This window comes from Tasmannia lanceolata, unplaced genomic scaffold (genome assembly GCF_043159265.1).
Source record: "Tasmannia lanceolata isolate RefF3 unplaced genomic scaffold, GAP_Taslan_0.1 ptg000015l, whole genome shotgun sequence".
NCBI lineage: Eukaryota > Viridiplantae > Streptophyta > Magnoliopsida > Canellales > Winteraceae > Tasmannia > Tasmannia lanceolata.
Window position 1 is genome coordinate 36095943 of NW_027518692.1, and position 17926 is coordinate 36113868.

At 39.1% G+C, this 17926-nt stretch overlaps 1 protein-coding gene across 1 annotated transcript; it reads left to right on the forward strand.

The window, feature by feature from the left end:
• Positions 1-1854: 1854 nt before the first annotated feature.
• On the forward strand, positions 1855-17345 carry LOC143846940 (uncharacterized). The gene is made up of 3 exons (XM_077355559.1): positions 1855-2041; positions 13019-13141; positions 17000-17345. The coding sequence occupies exons 1-3, from the start codon at positions 1888-1890 to the stop codon at positions 17215-17217; spliced, it is 495 nt and encodes a 164-aa protein (XP_077211674.1). The 5' UTR covers positions 1855-1887; the 3' UTR covers positions 17218-17345.
• Positions 17346-17926: the final 581 nt, after the last annotated feature.

The following is a 17926-nucleotide window of genomic DNA, read 5'->3' on the forward strand; positions in this document are numbered from 1 at the left end:
AATCAATCTATATGTTACCCAGGTTGACTTCACAATCAAAATGGAACAAACAATACAAAGCAAAAACGTATTTTGCTCCAAAAGGATTCCCTTCTTTGGGATGGTACATTCCTGGACTTATGAAAGAGAATGATTTTGACAATAAGAAGATTCTTTGGTCTCATTCTTATCCATTTCATATGTCAATACATCATATCAAAAAGGAAATAACGTTTGTTTTATACTACTATCTCGGTACATAATCTCATGTCAATAAAAAAAGAAGCAATAATGGAATACTCATATTGAATTTTGAGTTGTCATGGTTGTATTGCTTATGGGGTTGATGTTTCTAGTCGGCCGACTAGAAAAGTTTTCTAGTCCGTCCGCCAAAAAATCAGTGTGGACCCACAATTTTTGTGTGATCCGAAGCATTCATTTAATAGGCCCTGACATGGATAGGGTGTGCCCAAAAAATCAGCTCCATAGGATCATCTCAACCCTACGATTTGTGGAGGTTAAATGGGTATAAAACTTCACTAATTTGTCCAATTTTTAGCTCCACAAATCGAAGGGTTAAGATGATCCTATGGAACTGATTTTTTGGGCACACCCTATCTATGTCAGGGCCTATCAAATGAATGCTTTGGATCATCCAAACATTGTGGGCCCACTGTGTTTTGGGTCGGCGGACTAGAGAAGGTTCTCTAGTCGGCCGACTAGAGACACTTTTCTCATTACTTATTAGCCATATTTCATATGGCGAGAGTATTCTTTTTTCTCAAATAAAAGCAGATTAAATCAACCATCAAATGAAGAATCAAGCCAAAAATCAAGATACATTATGGGAAAATGGAACTTCCATGGAAGAGAAGCACATGTAACACTTTCGAGGAGGAATTTTGCTTATAAAACCTTTGTAAAGCATAAGTGTTTGACAACCATTAAGAAAATGCATTTAGCAGTTAAATTATACGGTGTAAGGGCTTACAACAATAAGGCCTTTGTACGGTGGAAGTACCATCCTTGATATATGATCCAACAGCAGCTCCTCAAAAAATGAGCTGCTGTTGGATCAATTATCAAGGGCGGTGCCTCTACCGTTTTGTTGTAAGCCCTTACACCATATAAAATCTCTTTTCTAATTAAAAGATCGTGAATTTGCCGAATGCGATTCTATTGTCAAGAGCACTAAAAAAAAATACAATCCAATTCTTGATTCCAGGACGAGAATGATCCATAAATAGCTTTTTACATTCTTAAAGATGTCATTTTTACAAAAAAAACTCCCACCCAGTCCCATATCATTCAAAGGCGGTGTTACGGTCCACATTGGGGCCCGCCTAGATGTGGGACTGGCGTGGGAGCTTTTGGTGTATTGCTAATGGAGATTTTATACTGTGTAAGCCCTTATAGTCCCTTATTTTTCAAAAAAGGACCACACTATAGGATGTTCCAAACCGTCCATATGATGATGGGTCATAACGTAAATAGGTTGTGCCCAAAAAAATCATTTCAACGGGATGATCCCAACCCTCCGATCTATAGATGAACTGCATATTATGGAAACCTCTATAGCTCAGAGGGCTAGGCTCATCCTATGGAAATGATTTTTTAGGCACGACCTATTTAAGTTATGGCCCATCATATGGACGGTTTGGATCATCATAGTATTGTCCGTACGGTACTTTTTTGAAGAAAAAAAAAGGGGACTATCAGAGCTAACTCCGTATAAAATCTAAGGATGATCCAAACCGTCCATAAGATACTAACGGATGTAAATTATGTGTGATGGCAATTCTGTAGTTTAATTTTTCCGGAAGGGTTAATTTGATAGACTGGTTCTGTTTTAAGTAAAACCCTGGATGTCTACTCTCTCAATGTAGATTGTAAAGAGGTATAAGGAAAATGGGGTTTGGAAGGGAAGTAGTGATAACATTGGAGGGCGTTCGAGACAAGAATCTGATGCAACTGAAGAAACTCAACACTGCCCTTTTCCCCGTTCGTTACAACGACAAATATTACACCGATGCCCTTTCTTCTGGAGATTTTACTAAGCTAGGTTTGATTGCTTTCCTGGGTTTTTTTTCCCCTCTTTCTCTTGATTCATCTAGGGTTTTTCTTATTTCATTTTTTTCTTGCTATTGAGTATGTGTAGAAAGTGAGAAACTATTGTTAAACGTATATATTTTCTATTCCAATAAACAGATGTATATATACATATTACAAATAATATCAAATCCCTTGATTATGGGATTGACGAGGAAAGAATGGCTATACATAGAAACTTGGAATATACATGAGAAACGAATCTTGTGAGGCTAAATGGAAACCCATATTGCCATAAGGCATGTGAAGATAAATGGAAACCCACATTGCTAAATTAAGAGATTGTCATATGGGATGTTGCTGTACGAATGCTTGAGAATCTAATCACGTGATTTCCGGATTGCTATGGCAACGGTAATACTCCCCCTCAAGGTGGTGCATGTATGTCGATCATGCCCTGCTTGCGTATTAGGCGATGAAAATGGTCCTTGCCAAGTGGCTTAGTAAAAACATCGGCCCGTTGTAGAACTGAAGGAGTGAATTCAGTTTTGAGCTGTCCAGACTGAACCTTTTCACGAACGAGATGACAATCAATTTCGATGTGTTTGGTTCGTTCATGAAAGACAGGATTAGCGGCAATATGTAAAGCAGCCTGGTTATCACAGTGAAGAAGAGACGGCTGGGGATGAGGAACGCCTAAGTCACGTAGTAAATAGCGCAGCCAAGATAATTCACATGTGGTGTTTTGGCCATTGAGTGATATTCTGCTTCAGCCGACGAGAGTGAAACAACTTGTTGTTTTTTTGGTCTTCCAAGAGATTGGACTGTCACCAAGAAAGATACAGAACCCAGTAGTAGAACGACAGGTGTTAGGATAGCTCGCCCAATCAGCGTCACAGTAGGCTATGAGTTGAAGAGTTCCATTAGAAGGGAAAAATATGCCTTTACCAGAAGAGTTCTTCAAGTATCGCAAAACACGCATGGCAGCATCAAGATGGGGTCGACGAGGCATGTGCATATATTGACTCAACCGATTAACGGAATATGTAATGTCCGGCCTCGTTACGGTGAGGTAAATTAGACGACCAACTAATCGTCTGTAAGATGAAGGATCTGAAAGAAGCTCGCCATCAGAATCACTCAATTTCAAGTTTTGCTCCATCGGAAAATCGCATGTGCGTGCTCCAAGATAGCCAGCATCGTCTAAGATTTCGAGCGTGTATTTCCGTTGATTGAGAGAAATACCTTTTCTTGAGCGTGCGACCTCAATGCCCAAAAAATATTTAAGCGCGCCAAGATCCTTTAAATGAAACTTGGCATGTAGAAATGATTTAAGGTCGGAAATGGCAGCGCTATTATTCCCCGTGACAATAATGTCATCAACATAGACCAAAACAAAGGCGACCTGACCCTTTGACTTTCATGAATAAGGAGTAATCAGCTGTAGATTGGCAATATCCTGCTTCTTGCAGGGCACTTGATAATTTGGCAAACCAATTTCGGGAAGCTTGTTTGAGCCCGTATATGGATTTATTAAGTTTGCAAACACGATACTCCCCCTTACGAGAAAAATCCGGTGGAAGTTTCATATACACTTCCTCATGGAGGTCTCCATGAAGGAAGGCATTATTTACATCAAGTTGATGTAGAGGCCATCCTTTGTTGGCGGCAAGAGCCAAAAGGCAACGGACAGTGACTAATTTGGCCACTGGGGCGAATGTTTCATGATAATCCAGGCCCTCCTGTTGTGTGTATCCTTTAGCTACAAGGCGGGCTTTGTATCATTCAATAGTGCCATCTGCTCGATACTTAATCTTGTATACCCATTTGCAACCTATGGGTTGTTTGTGAGGGGGAAGTGCAGCTAAGGTCCATGTATGATTATCTTCCAACGCCTTGATTTCAGCAGCCATGGCATCTCTCCAATGGGGTTCTTTGATTGCTTGGCTGAAAGACCGGGGTTCAAGGTTAGAGGAAATGGTGGAAATGAAAGCAACATGGGAAGGCAAAATTTTGTCATAAGATAAGTAATTGGAAAGCGGATAAACCGTACCTGAAGAAGGCGATCTAGAGGGGTCAGTGACAGCAGTGGAGCATTCATAATCTGCCAGATACTTAGGCTGGATGTGAGCACGTTGGGGCCGACGCAAAGTAGAAGGTGGAGCATCATGAACATGGTAATCAACAGTGGGAGAAGTTGACCTAAGTGGTGGTGGTGGTGGTGGGGAATAAGATGGTGATGTGGGTTGAGGGGATGAGGATACAGAGGTAAGGGGTGGGCTAGAAGGCGTGGTGTTTGGAGAGCTAACAATTGGGGTTTCAGGATCAAGGACGGGTAATGGGATGACAGCATGCGAGTCATTATCAATGCCTTGCTTGTAAGGAAATATGTGTTCATGAAACTTGACATCTCTACTATTCATGAAACTTGACATCTCTACTAACAAAGATAGTGTGAGTGTCAAGGTCATAGAGTCTATATCCTTTTTGGCCATATGGGTAGCCAACAAAAATGCAACGCCGAGCGCGGTTATCAAACTTGTGCCGGTGATGGATATTATGAGCAAAGCACAAGTAACCAAATGTACGAAGGAGGGTGTAGTTGGGCGGCTTTTGCATTAATATTTCATGAGGACTTTTATTATGTAAAATTTTGGAGGGCATGCGGTTAATGAGATGAGTGGCAGTGAGAATACACTCGCCCCAAAAAGATAATGGCAAATTTGCTTGAAGCCGCAGGGCACGCGCAACTTCAAGTAAATGCCTATGTTTCCGTTCTACCACCCCATTTTGTTGGGGGGTTCCAACACAACTATGTTGATGTAATATCCCATGTTCATGAAAAAACTTGCGCATTTTATCACTAAAGAATTCGGAACCATTATCACTTCGAATTTGTTGAACAGAACGATTAAATTGGTTGTGAATCAAAGCAATAAAGGTTGTTAAAATGGAAAAAGTTTCAGACTTGTAGCGCATAAAAAAAACTCAAGTGCTTCGTGAAAAATCATCAACAATAGTTAAAAAGTATTGAGCACCAGAAATAGAAGGTATGGAAAAGGCACCCCAAATATCACTATGCAATAACTGAAAAGGAACACTAGATGAAATAGAACTATTAGGGAATGGAAGTCGAGATTGTTTAGCCAAAGGACAAACAGTGCATAAGCACTTATTAGAAAAAGAAATAGCATCAAAATTTCTAGCTAGAAATTGTAAACGTTGAAGTGATGGATGTCCAAGACGCCAATGCCAGAGATCAAATGACGGTGATGATGAAACAGAGAAGGCAACCGCGTCTGGATGAAGCAGATATAAACCTCCATGCCGTTTAGCCACTCCAATCGTCCTCTTCATGTGCCGGTCCTGAAAACGACAATGATCAGAAGAGAAGATAACATCACAATTATGAGAAGATGTGAGAGCACTAACAGAGAGTAAATTGTGAGTAAATGTGGGGACACAGAGAACATTTTCAAGATGTAAACCATTTGGGAAAACAATATTACCAACATGCGAGACAGGTAATAAAGTGCCATTGGGTAGTCGGACAGGTTTCAAGGAAGAAGAGGCATGAGATTTAGAAAAAGCAATAGGAGAGCAAGTCATATGATCGGTGGCTCCAGTATCGACAATCCAAGGAATTGAAAAAAATGATGATGTGGAAGCCTTACCAGCCAAGTTTGCAGAGTGTGTACCATGATCTATGAGAGAACCTGAAGTTGGGTCCAAGGGGTTGGAAGACGATGAATTTGCTTCTCGTGTAGGATATCCATGCAGACCATAGCAAGTGTCGATCGTGTGGCCAAGTTTGCCACAGTGGCGACAACGTGGATGGTTCCGGCGAGCACTATTGTTAGGGTTTGGGCGTGGGGGATTACACACGGTGTTAGTTGGTACGGTCCGTGCACGTCCAACAACAGCTGCAACAGTATCTAGCTGTGGAGAAATCTGCAGAGCACGCTGATGCTCTTCTTGAAGAACCAGAGAGTAGGCCTTTGCAACTGTAGGGAGAGGGTCCATCATGAGAATCTGACTTCTCACGGCAACAAAAGAGTCATTTAATCCCGTCAAGAATTGCATAAGGCGTTCTTGCTGATGCAAATCAGCGATAAGTTTCATGGCACCACACGAACAGGTGGGGAGGGTGGTGTAGGAGGAGAGTTCGTCCCATAAAGCTTTCAGCCGGTTGAAATATGAAAGAACGGAATGCTGGTCTTACTGCAGGTTAATGAGTGTGCGCCGCAGCTGAAAAATCTTCGCAGCATTTCCTTGAAAAAAACGGTCATGGAGTTCTTGCCAAACGTTTGACGCAACGTCAGAGTAGATGATGGTATCGGCTAGATCACGAGTAATGGCATTGATAAGCCAAGAAAGAACCATGGTGTTGCATCGTGTCCAGGATGTGAAAGAAGAATCTGAAGGCGCTGGTTTTGTTATGGTACCGTTGACAAAACCAATTTTGTTCTTTGCTGTAAGTGCAATAGACATGGCACGCCGCCATGTGGAGTAATTCTCACCATTGAAAAGATTGGAAACAAGGATGTTTCCAGGATTGTCAGAAGGATGAAGGCAGGAAGGATCATTGAAGGTGAGGGCAGGAACCATGTCAACAACTGAGGTTGAATTCGATCCATGAGATTCATCAACGATATGAGAAATGAGGTTTTTGTTTCCATCGCTGGCCATATTGAATGATGTAAGAGGAGATGAAAAATGAACAAAACTTAAGGAAGAATTCAGAGAAACAAAACGAACAGAACTTGCAGGCCTAGAAGAGATGGATCTTCTTTGGCTCTGATACCATGTAGAAAGTGAGAAACTATTGTTAAACGTATATATTTTCTATTCCAATAAACAGATGTATATATACATATTACAAATAATATCAAATCCCTTGATTATGGGATTGACGAGGAAAGAATGGCTATACATAGAAACTTGGAATATACATGAGAAACGAATCGTGTGAGGCTAAATGGAAACCCATATTGCCATAAGGCATGTGAAGATAAATGGAAACCAACATTGCTAAATTAAGAGATTGTCATATGGGATGTTGCTATACGAATGCTTGAGAATCTAATCACGTGATTTCCGGATTGCTATGGCAACGGTAATAGTATGGGTTTTGTTTCTGATATCTTGGTTTTGGTTCTGTGCGTTGGAAGATAAAATTACAGGCTTATTGTGACTTTTTTTAGGAAGGTTTGATTTGGCATAGTTGATTAGTTTTATTTTCCTTTTAACTAATATGATTTTTGTTTTGGGATTTTGGTTGTACGTTTTGGGTTTGATTTTTTTTTTTTATCGAACTAGTTTAACAGACGTTTGGTTTCTGTGCGGTTGGGGGATGAAGCTCAAGGTTTAGAGTGGTTTGTTGGATGGTTTGGTTTTGATCTGTTGATGGGCCTTTTCTCATATGTTTGTTACATAATTTTTGGGTCTTACCATTTGAGTTTTGGTTCTGCTTTTTGGGGCATGCTATTGATGAATTCTGAGTGGGATTTGAGGCATCTTGAAATAGTTTTGATAATTTGACATTTCCTCAATGATGTTCTATTTTCCTTTGTAAATTTAGTTCTGATTTTGGTTCTGATTTTTATTCGTTCACATTTCTGTGATTCCAATTATGTGTTCATGATCATTAATCTTTTGAACTATATATATATATATAGAGAGAGAGAGAGAGAGAGAGAGAGAGAGAACATTTCCTACACACTTGTGTAGGTAAGTTACCTACACACTACCTTAAAATACAGTACAGTGGGGGCCCACATTGTTTGGGTGATCCAAACCGTTCATTTGAATGATCCTCACATAGATAGGGTGTCCACAAAAAATCAGATCCATAGGATCATCCTAACCATTCAAACTATGGAGGCAAAAAATGGACTAATTTGTGAAGGTTTATACACGTCCATTTTACCTCCACAAATTGTAGGGTTGAGATGATCCTATGGATCTGATTTTTTGTGGACACCCTATCTATGTGAGGACCATTCAAATGAATTGTTTGGATCACCCAAACAATGTGGGCCCCCACTGTATTTTAAGGTAGTGTGTAGGTAACTTACCTACACAAGTGTGTAGGAAATGTTCTCTCATATATATATATATGAGGAAAAGGATTGTACGCTCGAGCGTACCAAGCTTATGGTACTCTCGAGTGCCCCAATCACATGGGTCGCACATTTTTTGTGGTGATCCAAAGCATTCATTTGCAAGGCCCTATCATAGATAGGGTGTGTACCAAAAATCAGCTCCATTGAATCATCCTAACCCCTCCAAAAGTGGAGGGCAAAAATGGGCAGATTTGTGGTCTGTCCATTTTGCCCTCCACAAATGGATAGGTTAGGATGATCCTATGGAGCTGATTTTTGGTACACACCCTATCTATGATAGGGACTTTCAAATGAATGCTTTGGATCATCCTAACAAAGTGGGCCCATACGTGATTGGGCACTCGAGCGTACCATAAGCTTGGTACACTCGAGTGTACAATCCTTTTCCTCTCTCTCTCTCTCTCTCTCTATATATATATATATATATATATAGAGAGAGAGAGAGAGAGAGAGAGAGAGAGAGTTTCAAATGAATGCTTTGGATCATCCTAACAAAGTGGGCCCATAAGTGATTGGGCACTCGAACGTACCATAAGCTTGGTACGCTCGAGTGTACAATCCTTGTCCTCTCTCTCTCTCTCTATATATATATATATATATATATATATATATATATATATATAGAGAGAGAGAGAGAGAGAGAGAGAGAGAGAGAGAGGGAGGAAAGTGAAGCTACACACTCGTGTAGCTAACTTAGCTACACCGACCGCTTAAAATACTATGGGCCCACATTGTTTGGGTGATCCAAACCATTCATTTCATAGGCCCTCACATTGATAGGGTGTGCCCAAAAAATCAGCTCCATAGGATCATCCCAACCCTTAAAAATGTGGAGGCAAAAATGGACAGATTTGTGAAGGTTTTTACACGTCCATTTTTGCCTCCACAAATCGTAGGGTTGGGAATTTGGGATGATCCTATGGAGCTGATTTTTTGGGCACAACCTATCTATGTGAGGGCTCCTCAAATGAATGGTTTGCATCACCCAAACAATATGGGGCCCACTGTATTTTAAGCACGAGTGTGTAGCTACACTTTTCTCATATATATATATATATATATATATATATATATATATATGAGAAAACGGTTTCTACACACATGTGTAGATAAGTTATCTACACACTAGCTTAAAATACAGTGGAGGACATATTGTTTGGATGATCCAAATCATTCATTTGATTGGCCCTCACATAGATAGGGTGTCCATAAAAATCAGCTCCATAGGATCATCCCAACCCTATGATTTGTGGAGGTAAAATGGACGTGCATAAACCTTAACAAATCTGTCCATTTTTTGCCTCCACGGTTCGAAGGGTTAGGATGATCCTATGGAGCTGATTTTTTGTGGACATCCTATCTATGTGAGGGCCAATCAAATGAATGGTTTGGATCACCCAAACAATGTGGGCCTCCACTGTATTTTAAGCTAGTGTGTAGAAACCGTTCTCTCTCTCTCTCTCTCTCTATATATATATATATATATATATATATGAGGAAACTGTTGGTGCGCTTAAGCTCACCAAGCTTATGGTGCGCTTAAGCTCACCAAGCTTATGGTGCGCTTAAGCGCCCAATCACATGGGTCCCACATTTTCTGTGGTCATCCAAACCATTCATTTGCAAGGCCCTATCGTAGATAGGGGGTGTACCAAAAATCAGCTCCATAGGATCATCCTAACCCCTCCATTTGTGGAGGACAAAAATGGGCAGATTTGTGGACAAACAATGTCTGTCCATTTTGACCTCCACAAATGGCTGGGTTAGGATGATTCTATGGAGCTGATTTTTGGTACATCCCCCATCTATGTAAGGGCCTTTCAAATGAATGCTTTGGATCATCCTAACAAAGAGGGCCCCCATGTGATTGGGCGCTTAAGCGCACCATAAGCTTGGTGAGCATAAGCGCACCAACAGTTTCCTCTCTCTCTCTCTCTCTATATATATATATATATATATGTTTCATCATGTTAACTGGAAATAACTCAACTCAACTGAACTAAGCCTTTGTCCCAAACGGCCAAGCTAGTTGGGGTCGGCTAATGAATCCTTTAGAAAATTTTTAAGAAGAAAGTGAACGGATCTACCTGGTTCAAATTGACTAAGTCTAATCCTGACACTAGTTGGGTTTGTCTACATGGATCATTTTCTTCCATTCTATCCTATCCAAGGTCATGTTCTCTACTTCTCTGTTATGTTCCTAGCCCTCAAGTCTTTCCTCACCGTTTCTACCCAAGTTAACTGGAAATGACCTTGAAAATTGTGCAACCCAGCTATATCTGGTAACGATGGCAAGTGATATCATGCCATTGAGGGCCGTAGAATTGAGTTGGTTTGGTTCATTCACTTAGCATTGTAGAAGTAAACCTCAAGATACCTTTGCTGGCATTTGGGGTCCTTTTTGACATTTGGAGCCTTATATGGTGGAAGGAAATTGTTTGAGAAGTCTTTCAAGTCATTTTTTGTCATATTAAGGATCCATTTCCCTTCAGAATGGAAGGTTAATTAGATTAGCAGAGATCATTGTTTGTGATTTGTAGAAGACATCGTTATTTGGTCTGTCTTAATAGCTTTTACCTTCAGCCAGTGATTTCTTGGCACTACTTTATAAAATGTTAAAATTGAACTGCCGGCTTCTTATCTGGTCACTTTATAGAGGGCCCAAGATATTTGTCGTTAGAATCTGGAGTCTTTGTAAATGGACTGAAGTATTGTTTAGAGAAAACTTTCCAAAATGTTGGATCTTGTTTTGTCCTCGTAGGGATTTATTGATTTTAGAATTGAAGGCTAATTGGAATAACAGAGATGTGTAGTCAATAAATTTAGGATCACTTGCTGAAATATAGGATAACTTTCAACTAACCCGGTCTAAAGTTACGCCCTTTCCTCTCCAAACCTCCATAACCATTTACCCAACAAGGCTTTATTAACGCTTCTCAGTCAATAGATCCCAAGGCCACCAGCTTCAATAGGTTTGCACATCTCCTTCCAACAAACAAGATGCAACTTCTTCTTTATCCACGGAGCTACCCCACGGGAAGTTCCATTGAATCTGCTCGATACGCTTGGCGATTCCTATCAAACATCTGAACAGAGACATGTGATAAATAGGGATATTGGCAGGCACACCGACTTGATAAGAGTGATCCTTCCCCCTAAAGACGCTAGGTTCCGCTTCCACGTGGATATACTTCTTTTCACTCTTTTCACTATTAGATCTCAAGCCCTCTTCTTAGGATGGCCATCAAGTGACTGGCCTAAATAAGTAGGAAACTTTTCCAGAGAACTCCCTAGAAAAAAGACCAGCCGACATGATTTTTTCTTCGTCAGGGAGATGAATACCAAGGAGCTTGGATTTCCAAAAATTAGAGCTTTGACCCGTCACTTCCTCGTAACATCGAAGAACGGCATTTAATTTCAAAATTTGGCATCGTCAGCCTTGCTAAAACTCAGAGGCTACCACCTCATAACATCGAAGCACACTGAAGCATGGTTTTAAATTTCGGCTAAAATACCGAAATTACTGAAATTTAATAATTTCAGCCGAAATTATAAGATTTTCACTGAAATTTCCACCGAAACCGAAATTGCCATCCTTGCTCCGAAGGTGAGATATTTCCAAACCCTGAGCCCCAATATTACCCTTGGATGAGACCACATCTTCTACCTTTATCTAACATTCTATTGAGAGTTTCCGCTACGACCACAAAAAAAAGGGATAAGTCTCGAGAGGACATAAAGAACCCCTGGGGGATCCTTTTACATGCTTGCTGATCTTAGAGAAAGAAGGAAGTTGAATTGGTTGTAATTTTTTGTACAAGGATGGATCATTTTTTTCTTGAAATGTTCATTGTACTAGGATGGATCGTTGCTAACATAAATGCTAATTGCTAAAAATGGGAGTGGATTATTTTCTTTCACTTTTCAGTTCTGGGGTTTATTTTCTGTGTTCCTACTTTGTTAGGAAGAGTATAAAAAACTGCTTATTTAATTCATTTGATTCCCTCTGTGTTTCTTAGAAATTTCTTCTTTTAATTCGTTTAATTGAAAGATTACATGCCTTGGAAGATGTGTCTAGGCACTGCATTGTTTTATTTGAATGCCTCGTGCGTATATCCTATGGGACAGAGCTGAGTAGTGTTGTTCACTACTTAGTACTCCCCTTGAGTTAGTCAGCTTGTGGAACTTTGATAGGGTGCCTGTGCAAATGTTCTACTCAGACAATAAAAAAATCCCTTTAAAAATGGCTGAAACCTCTAACAGTGGCATCTTGATAATATTCTAGTAATAGCTATTCTGAAACTTGGGGTTGAACCCTGGTGGCCATGTCAGGATGCAGTTCATTTAACAGAGCTGATTTACTTGTGGAGTTAGGATCTGAGTGTGTCAATATTAAGTCTCGTGATTGATTTATATTTTACTATGACATATTCAAGTCTTATAAACTATTGTTCCACATCCATTGTGAAGTAGTTAATGGACATCTGCATGTCAATATCATGATGGGAAAGTCTGAACGCACTTATCCTATGGATGCCTCATTGTCAAACTGTACTAATTATTGCAATGCTCAAATCATGGACTCTAAATAACCTGGTCTAGTAAAAAAAATCATACTGAGTGGTAACAATTTCTGGAGATACTTTTGCCACATCGGTTAGAAGCTTTTATATTTCTTTTAAAATATTGCAAATGTATTGGCATTCTATCCATTTCCAATAATATAATGCAATTTCAATAATATCAGAGTTTGTTTTTTGCATAGCTCATGATAAATGCCAAAGTTGACAGCTGTGTTTGTAATCAATGCTTACTTCCGTTTTCTATGGGTCATAATTTCTCAAGCATCTTTTGTCCTTTTGCAGCGTATTATAGTGACATTTGTGTTGGTTCAATTGCATGCCGTCTTGAGAAGAAGGAAGGTGGGGCTGTTCGTGTTTATATTATGACACTGGGTGTTTTAGCTCCATACCGTGGACTAGGAATAGGTGAGCCTATGGATTATTTTGAGCTTATTCAAGCCGCTTTGATAATGGTGTATCCTATTCTTGCTACAATTTTGTAGATTTACAAAACTGTGTTCATGCTCCTTTCTTAGCTGATATTGGTTCCCATATATTCAAAAGCACTCCATGTTTTCCCTTTTGACAGCATCGTAAGTTCTGTTATTGCAGTCATGGTTTGAAATTTCGGTTTCGGCATAAATTTCAGACCTAGCCAAAACCGAAATTCGGGAAAGACACAAAATGTCGATTTTTTGGGCCGAAATTTTCGGCCCAAATTTGGGAAAGGATTAAAATATTAAATTTTTTTTTTTCAAATTCTGCCGAAATTGATCGACCGAAATTTGGTACGTTTCGCCAATTTCGGTTTTGGTCTTGATCGAAATCGGTTGGACGAAATTTAAAACCATGCTTGCAGTAGACAATAGAAGCGTATGTCCCTAACATATCATAGCTTTCAGGATCTGGTTTCTTTTGTTCCCTGCTGCTATTGTACGCAACGATGGAGTTAAAGCACTTTTTTGGCTGCTAAATGTATTATTGGAATTGATTATTTGGGGAGAAAACTTGGTATAGAATTTCAAAACAAGCAGTAAGGAATAGAGACCTTGATTTCACACACATTTTTCATTCTAGCGGATACTGGCAATATATTCAATAAAGAAACAACATTCCAACGTAGAGATCTCCTACACTCATTACATCCCTATTTGCACTCATTTCGTTAATAAGTCTGCCAAAATTGTAGCTTCTCTACGAACATGAAAGAAAGAAAGAGGTGACAAGGAATCGTCATTCAAAAAACAAAAACAAACAAACAGGGGTGACAAGTCCTTTAGATATACACCGTTGTTGTCATCTATGATGTCAGCAAGACGCCAAGGATCTTGATTTTGCACTGTCTTGGTGTTTCTATATTTTCTAAAGTGAGATTGATTATCTGCATGGTAACCATGGTTACCAGAAGCTCACTAGAAGGCTCGGAAGATCGCTTCCTATGTAAGTGATTACTTTTTTCTAGATGGATTGCTTTTCTCCTCTTGGTAATGCCAAAAGGTGTATTTTCTTATTTAAAACTTGAAATAATCCTTTTATATACAGTTTAACATCAAATTTAAAGATCGCTTCCTATGTAAGTGATTACTTTTTTCTAGATGGATTGCTTTTCTCCTCTTGGTAATGCCAAAAGGTGTATTTAAAACTTGAAATTATCCTTTATATACAGTTTAACTTCAAATTTAAATGACTAAAAATCCAAAATTGTAAAACTTTAAAAATTTGTAACTCTAATTGACCTTGAAGTGCTCCTTAACTTGTACCCTAATCTACTTTAACCCTCCCTGTGTAAACTACTGTAGTCTTGTCTCTTTCTCTACTGTTCTTGTTTAATTCATATTCTTCAAAAAAAAAAAAAAAAGATGGGTAATTTTGCCCGTTCAGATGAGTTGCCTGCAGTAATTGATATGGGGCCGGTCTTCTTATTCTGTAAACCAAACTCAGGCTGTGCTTTTCCTATCTTTCGGGGGTGGGGTGGGGGTGGCTATAACCTCTAATTAAGGCTGCCTTCGCAAACTTACCCATCGACTTAATTTCTCTGTTTTTAATCCCAAAAGAGGTGGCAAAAGAGATTGCAGAGGGGTTTCTATGGGAAGGCAGGGAGGTTGACAAGAAGGTGAAACGTTTGGTGAGATAGGAGGAAGTCTGCAAATCATTGGAATAGGGTGTCCCTGGCTTGGGATATATCGGGTTAAGTAATAAATATATGTTAGGGGAAGTAGGTTTGTAGTTTTGGTGAGGAGCAACAACAAGTAGCCCTTTCTAGGAAGGTTACTGCGGAAAAGTATGAGAAGGGTGGATATTGGAATGTTAGGTAGAGGTTTGAGGATCAGGCGTTTGGTAGTCCACCTGTCAAGCTAGCAAGGATTTTTCTTAGAGATAAAGAGATTAAAATTGTAAAATGTTACGAGTAGATTGAAAGATGATGAGGTGCTGCTTTACTGAAACTTCTTTCCCTATTGAAAGATATTTTCACTTTTTATATGCCAGGTTGAGGAAGACACATATGTTTGGGAAGCTGATTCGATTGGTCAGTTTTTAGCCATGACCTTTTTTGCGTTTTCTAAAAGCGGTTGTGTCTGAAATGTGTGTTGAACATATGCATGTCAAAACACACGCAGACATGTAAAACATAAGGACAGTGGCTTATCTCTTTTTCTTCTAATATGCTGTTTACATCGATTTAATCTATGGTTCTGTTCATCTAGCTATTCATAGATTAAATCTATATTTATATTCATCTAGATATAAGTCCTTCATCATCGAATTTTATAAGCTAATATTTCCGAAATAAGGTGTGGAACTTGGTGCGTAAGTGGTTTGGGAATGTGTTGGTTTTCCCATCGCTGCCTTGGTGACAAACTGACAATCATTGCATTCCTTGCTTGATTTTAATTTCTGCAGTTCTATGGAAGATTAAATAGCAGGATTATTCAGGAGAGCTATATTTGGTGGAATTAGAAACCACATCTTTAGATGGGTGTTGCTAAACAAGGTTTCAAGTTTTGGTTTCGGTATGCCTTTTAGTTGTGATGGAAATGGAAACATGTCGGTATCATATGTAAATGTTGTTAGAAATCCTATAAAATTACCAATCTGTATGGAAACATATGCAAATAATAGACATTTAAGATTAAACTTTAGGAAATGCTAGAATAAGTACAAATACGCATTAAAGCCATCACATAATAAAAAACACCCACGGTGTAACAACATCGAACATCTCTTAGGGGATCCTAGGCCTATGGGATGAATGGGGTGTTAAAGATAATAAAATCTGAATGCCTACCCGTAATTGTTAAACAACATCGAACATCTCTTGTTAGTGTGTGTGTGTGTTTTTTTTTCTGGGGGAGGGGTGGTGTCCTAGGCCTATGGGATGGATGGGGTTTTAAAGATAATAAAATTTGGATGTTTTTTAATGTTTTTCTTTTGTACTTTACGTTCGAAGGATTCAAATGAAGCGAAAAGTGGGAGCTTTGCTCTCCACTGTCCATACTCCATTATAAGGAGATTGGGGGTTGGGGCGTTTGAGGGTGTCTGTTCTAATGCAATTGTATGCATTGTCTCTTTGTGGATTTTTGGGTTCTGGTCTATTAGCTCACATATTAGACGAGATTGAGACAATTTGTGGGTGGATGTTTTCTTTCTGGTCATGTTAAAGAGAAGGTAATGAGATTGTGGATTCTTAAGGTATTATGCGAGGGGCGTCTCTACTCCTTTGCAAATTGCCCCTTTGTCTTTTTATTATAGTTTTGCTATCATTAGAAATAATCTCATATTTCTATTATAGTAAATTTTCCAATATTAACATCTACTGTACACTGTACAGATGTTTCACTATGTTGGGCTATCTTGCGTTGCTATGCCCTACACCTCTGATCTGTGTTCAAATTTGATATACTCGTAAGGATGCGCTACATTGTTAGATTTCAGTGCCATTTATAACATGTCATGAAACCATCGTCTTTTTTCTACATGTTGGGCTGGTGAGCTTGGATCAAACAAGAGACACTGTTGCAAAGAGCATTATCCAAGGCTAGACCCAAATCTCTCATGAACATCCCCATTCTGTTAACGCCTGTGAATGCAAACCACACCGAAATCACATTTCCCATCTTCTTGTAAGATAGATATATCTTTCTTGCACAGTGTAATGCATTAAACTTTACTGGTATTTAGAAAGCATTTACTTTTGATATGATAAATTTCAAATTATGCTGGAATGACCTCAGAAAGAATTTCAGTCCCCGGTGACTGAAAGCTAATGGTTACTATGCTTTACAGGTACTAAGCTGTTGAATCATGTTCTGGACCTATGCTCGAAGCAGAATATCCCAGAGATTTACTTGCATGTGCAGACGAACAATGAAGACGCCATCAATTTCTATAAGAAGTTCGGGTTTGAAATTACAGATACCATTCAGAACTATTATCTGAACATTACTCCGCCCGACTGCTATGTTCTTACTAAGTTTGTCACCCAAGCCCATCCAAGGAAATGAGTTCCAATACCCTTTTTCTTCCAAAACCCATAAGCTTCTTCTGCATCAGTTTAGGTTGGAAGAGATCCAAAGGTCTAGTTTTGAGGGTATATAAATTTTAAAATTTATGAAAGTTATGGTTCAATATTTATCGTTGTCATTGATTTCCATGTGTCTTTTGCACTCGATTCTAAACATGTTTGCTGGTCTGCAGATTGATCAAGTGTTTAAATATCATGAACACGTCGCTTTATTCATCCAAAATTTCTTTGATTATGTTTCTAATAAATGAAACAAAGTATATGACACCTCTAATAAGATATAGTTGATGAAGGCTACCATATATCTACATAATCGCTGGTACTGATCCTTCCCCTGCTGCATTTCTTATTATTATCTTTATAACTTGCCAATCTAATGGTTTTTATCACTACCAGAGCTCCCTTTGAGAGTTCAAGAACTGTCTCCTTATCCACTGAATCTAAAAACAAAGAAAAATCAAGAATTTCTTTAGTTCGGCCCATGTGGAACATTTTCAAGTGCATGAACCACTGCTTTTAAGCGTGATCGACACAAAACCATTGTCAGAAACCTTATATGTCTTAAAGCATGTCGACACCAAACAATCATCGCATACGTAAATGCCCTGTTTGTTTTGGGTTTTGACTCCAAAACTGATTGTTTACCTCCTACGCTTTTTCAAGTGATTGTAAGCTCGGCAGACGGGGAA

Bases quoted from the DNA above. Each gene is read 5' to 3' on its own strand.
- LOC143846940 (XM_077355559.1), top strand. From the start codon at position 1,888: ATGGGGTTTGGAAGGGAAGTAGTGATAACATTGGAGGGCGTTCGAGAC. The intron at 2,042-13,018 runs GTTTGATTGCTT...GTCCTTTTGCAG, and splicing joins TGGAGATTTTACTAAGCTAG to CGTATTATAGTGACATTTGT. The intron at 13,142-16,999 runs GTGAGCCTATGG...TATGCTTTACAG, and splicing joins ATACCGTGGACTAGGAATAG to GTACTAAGCTGTTGAATCAT.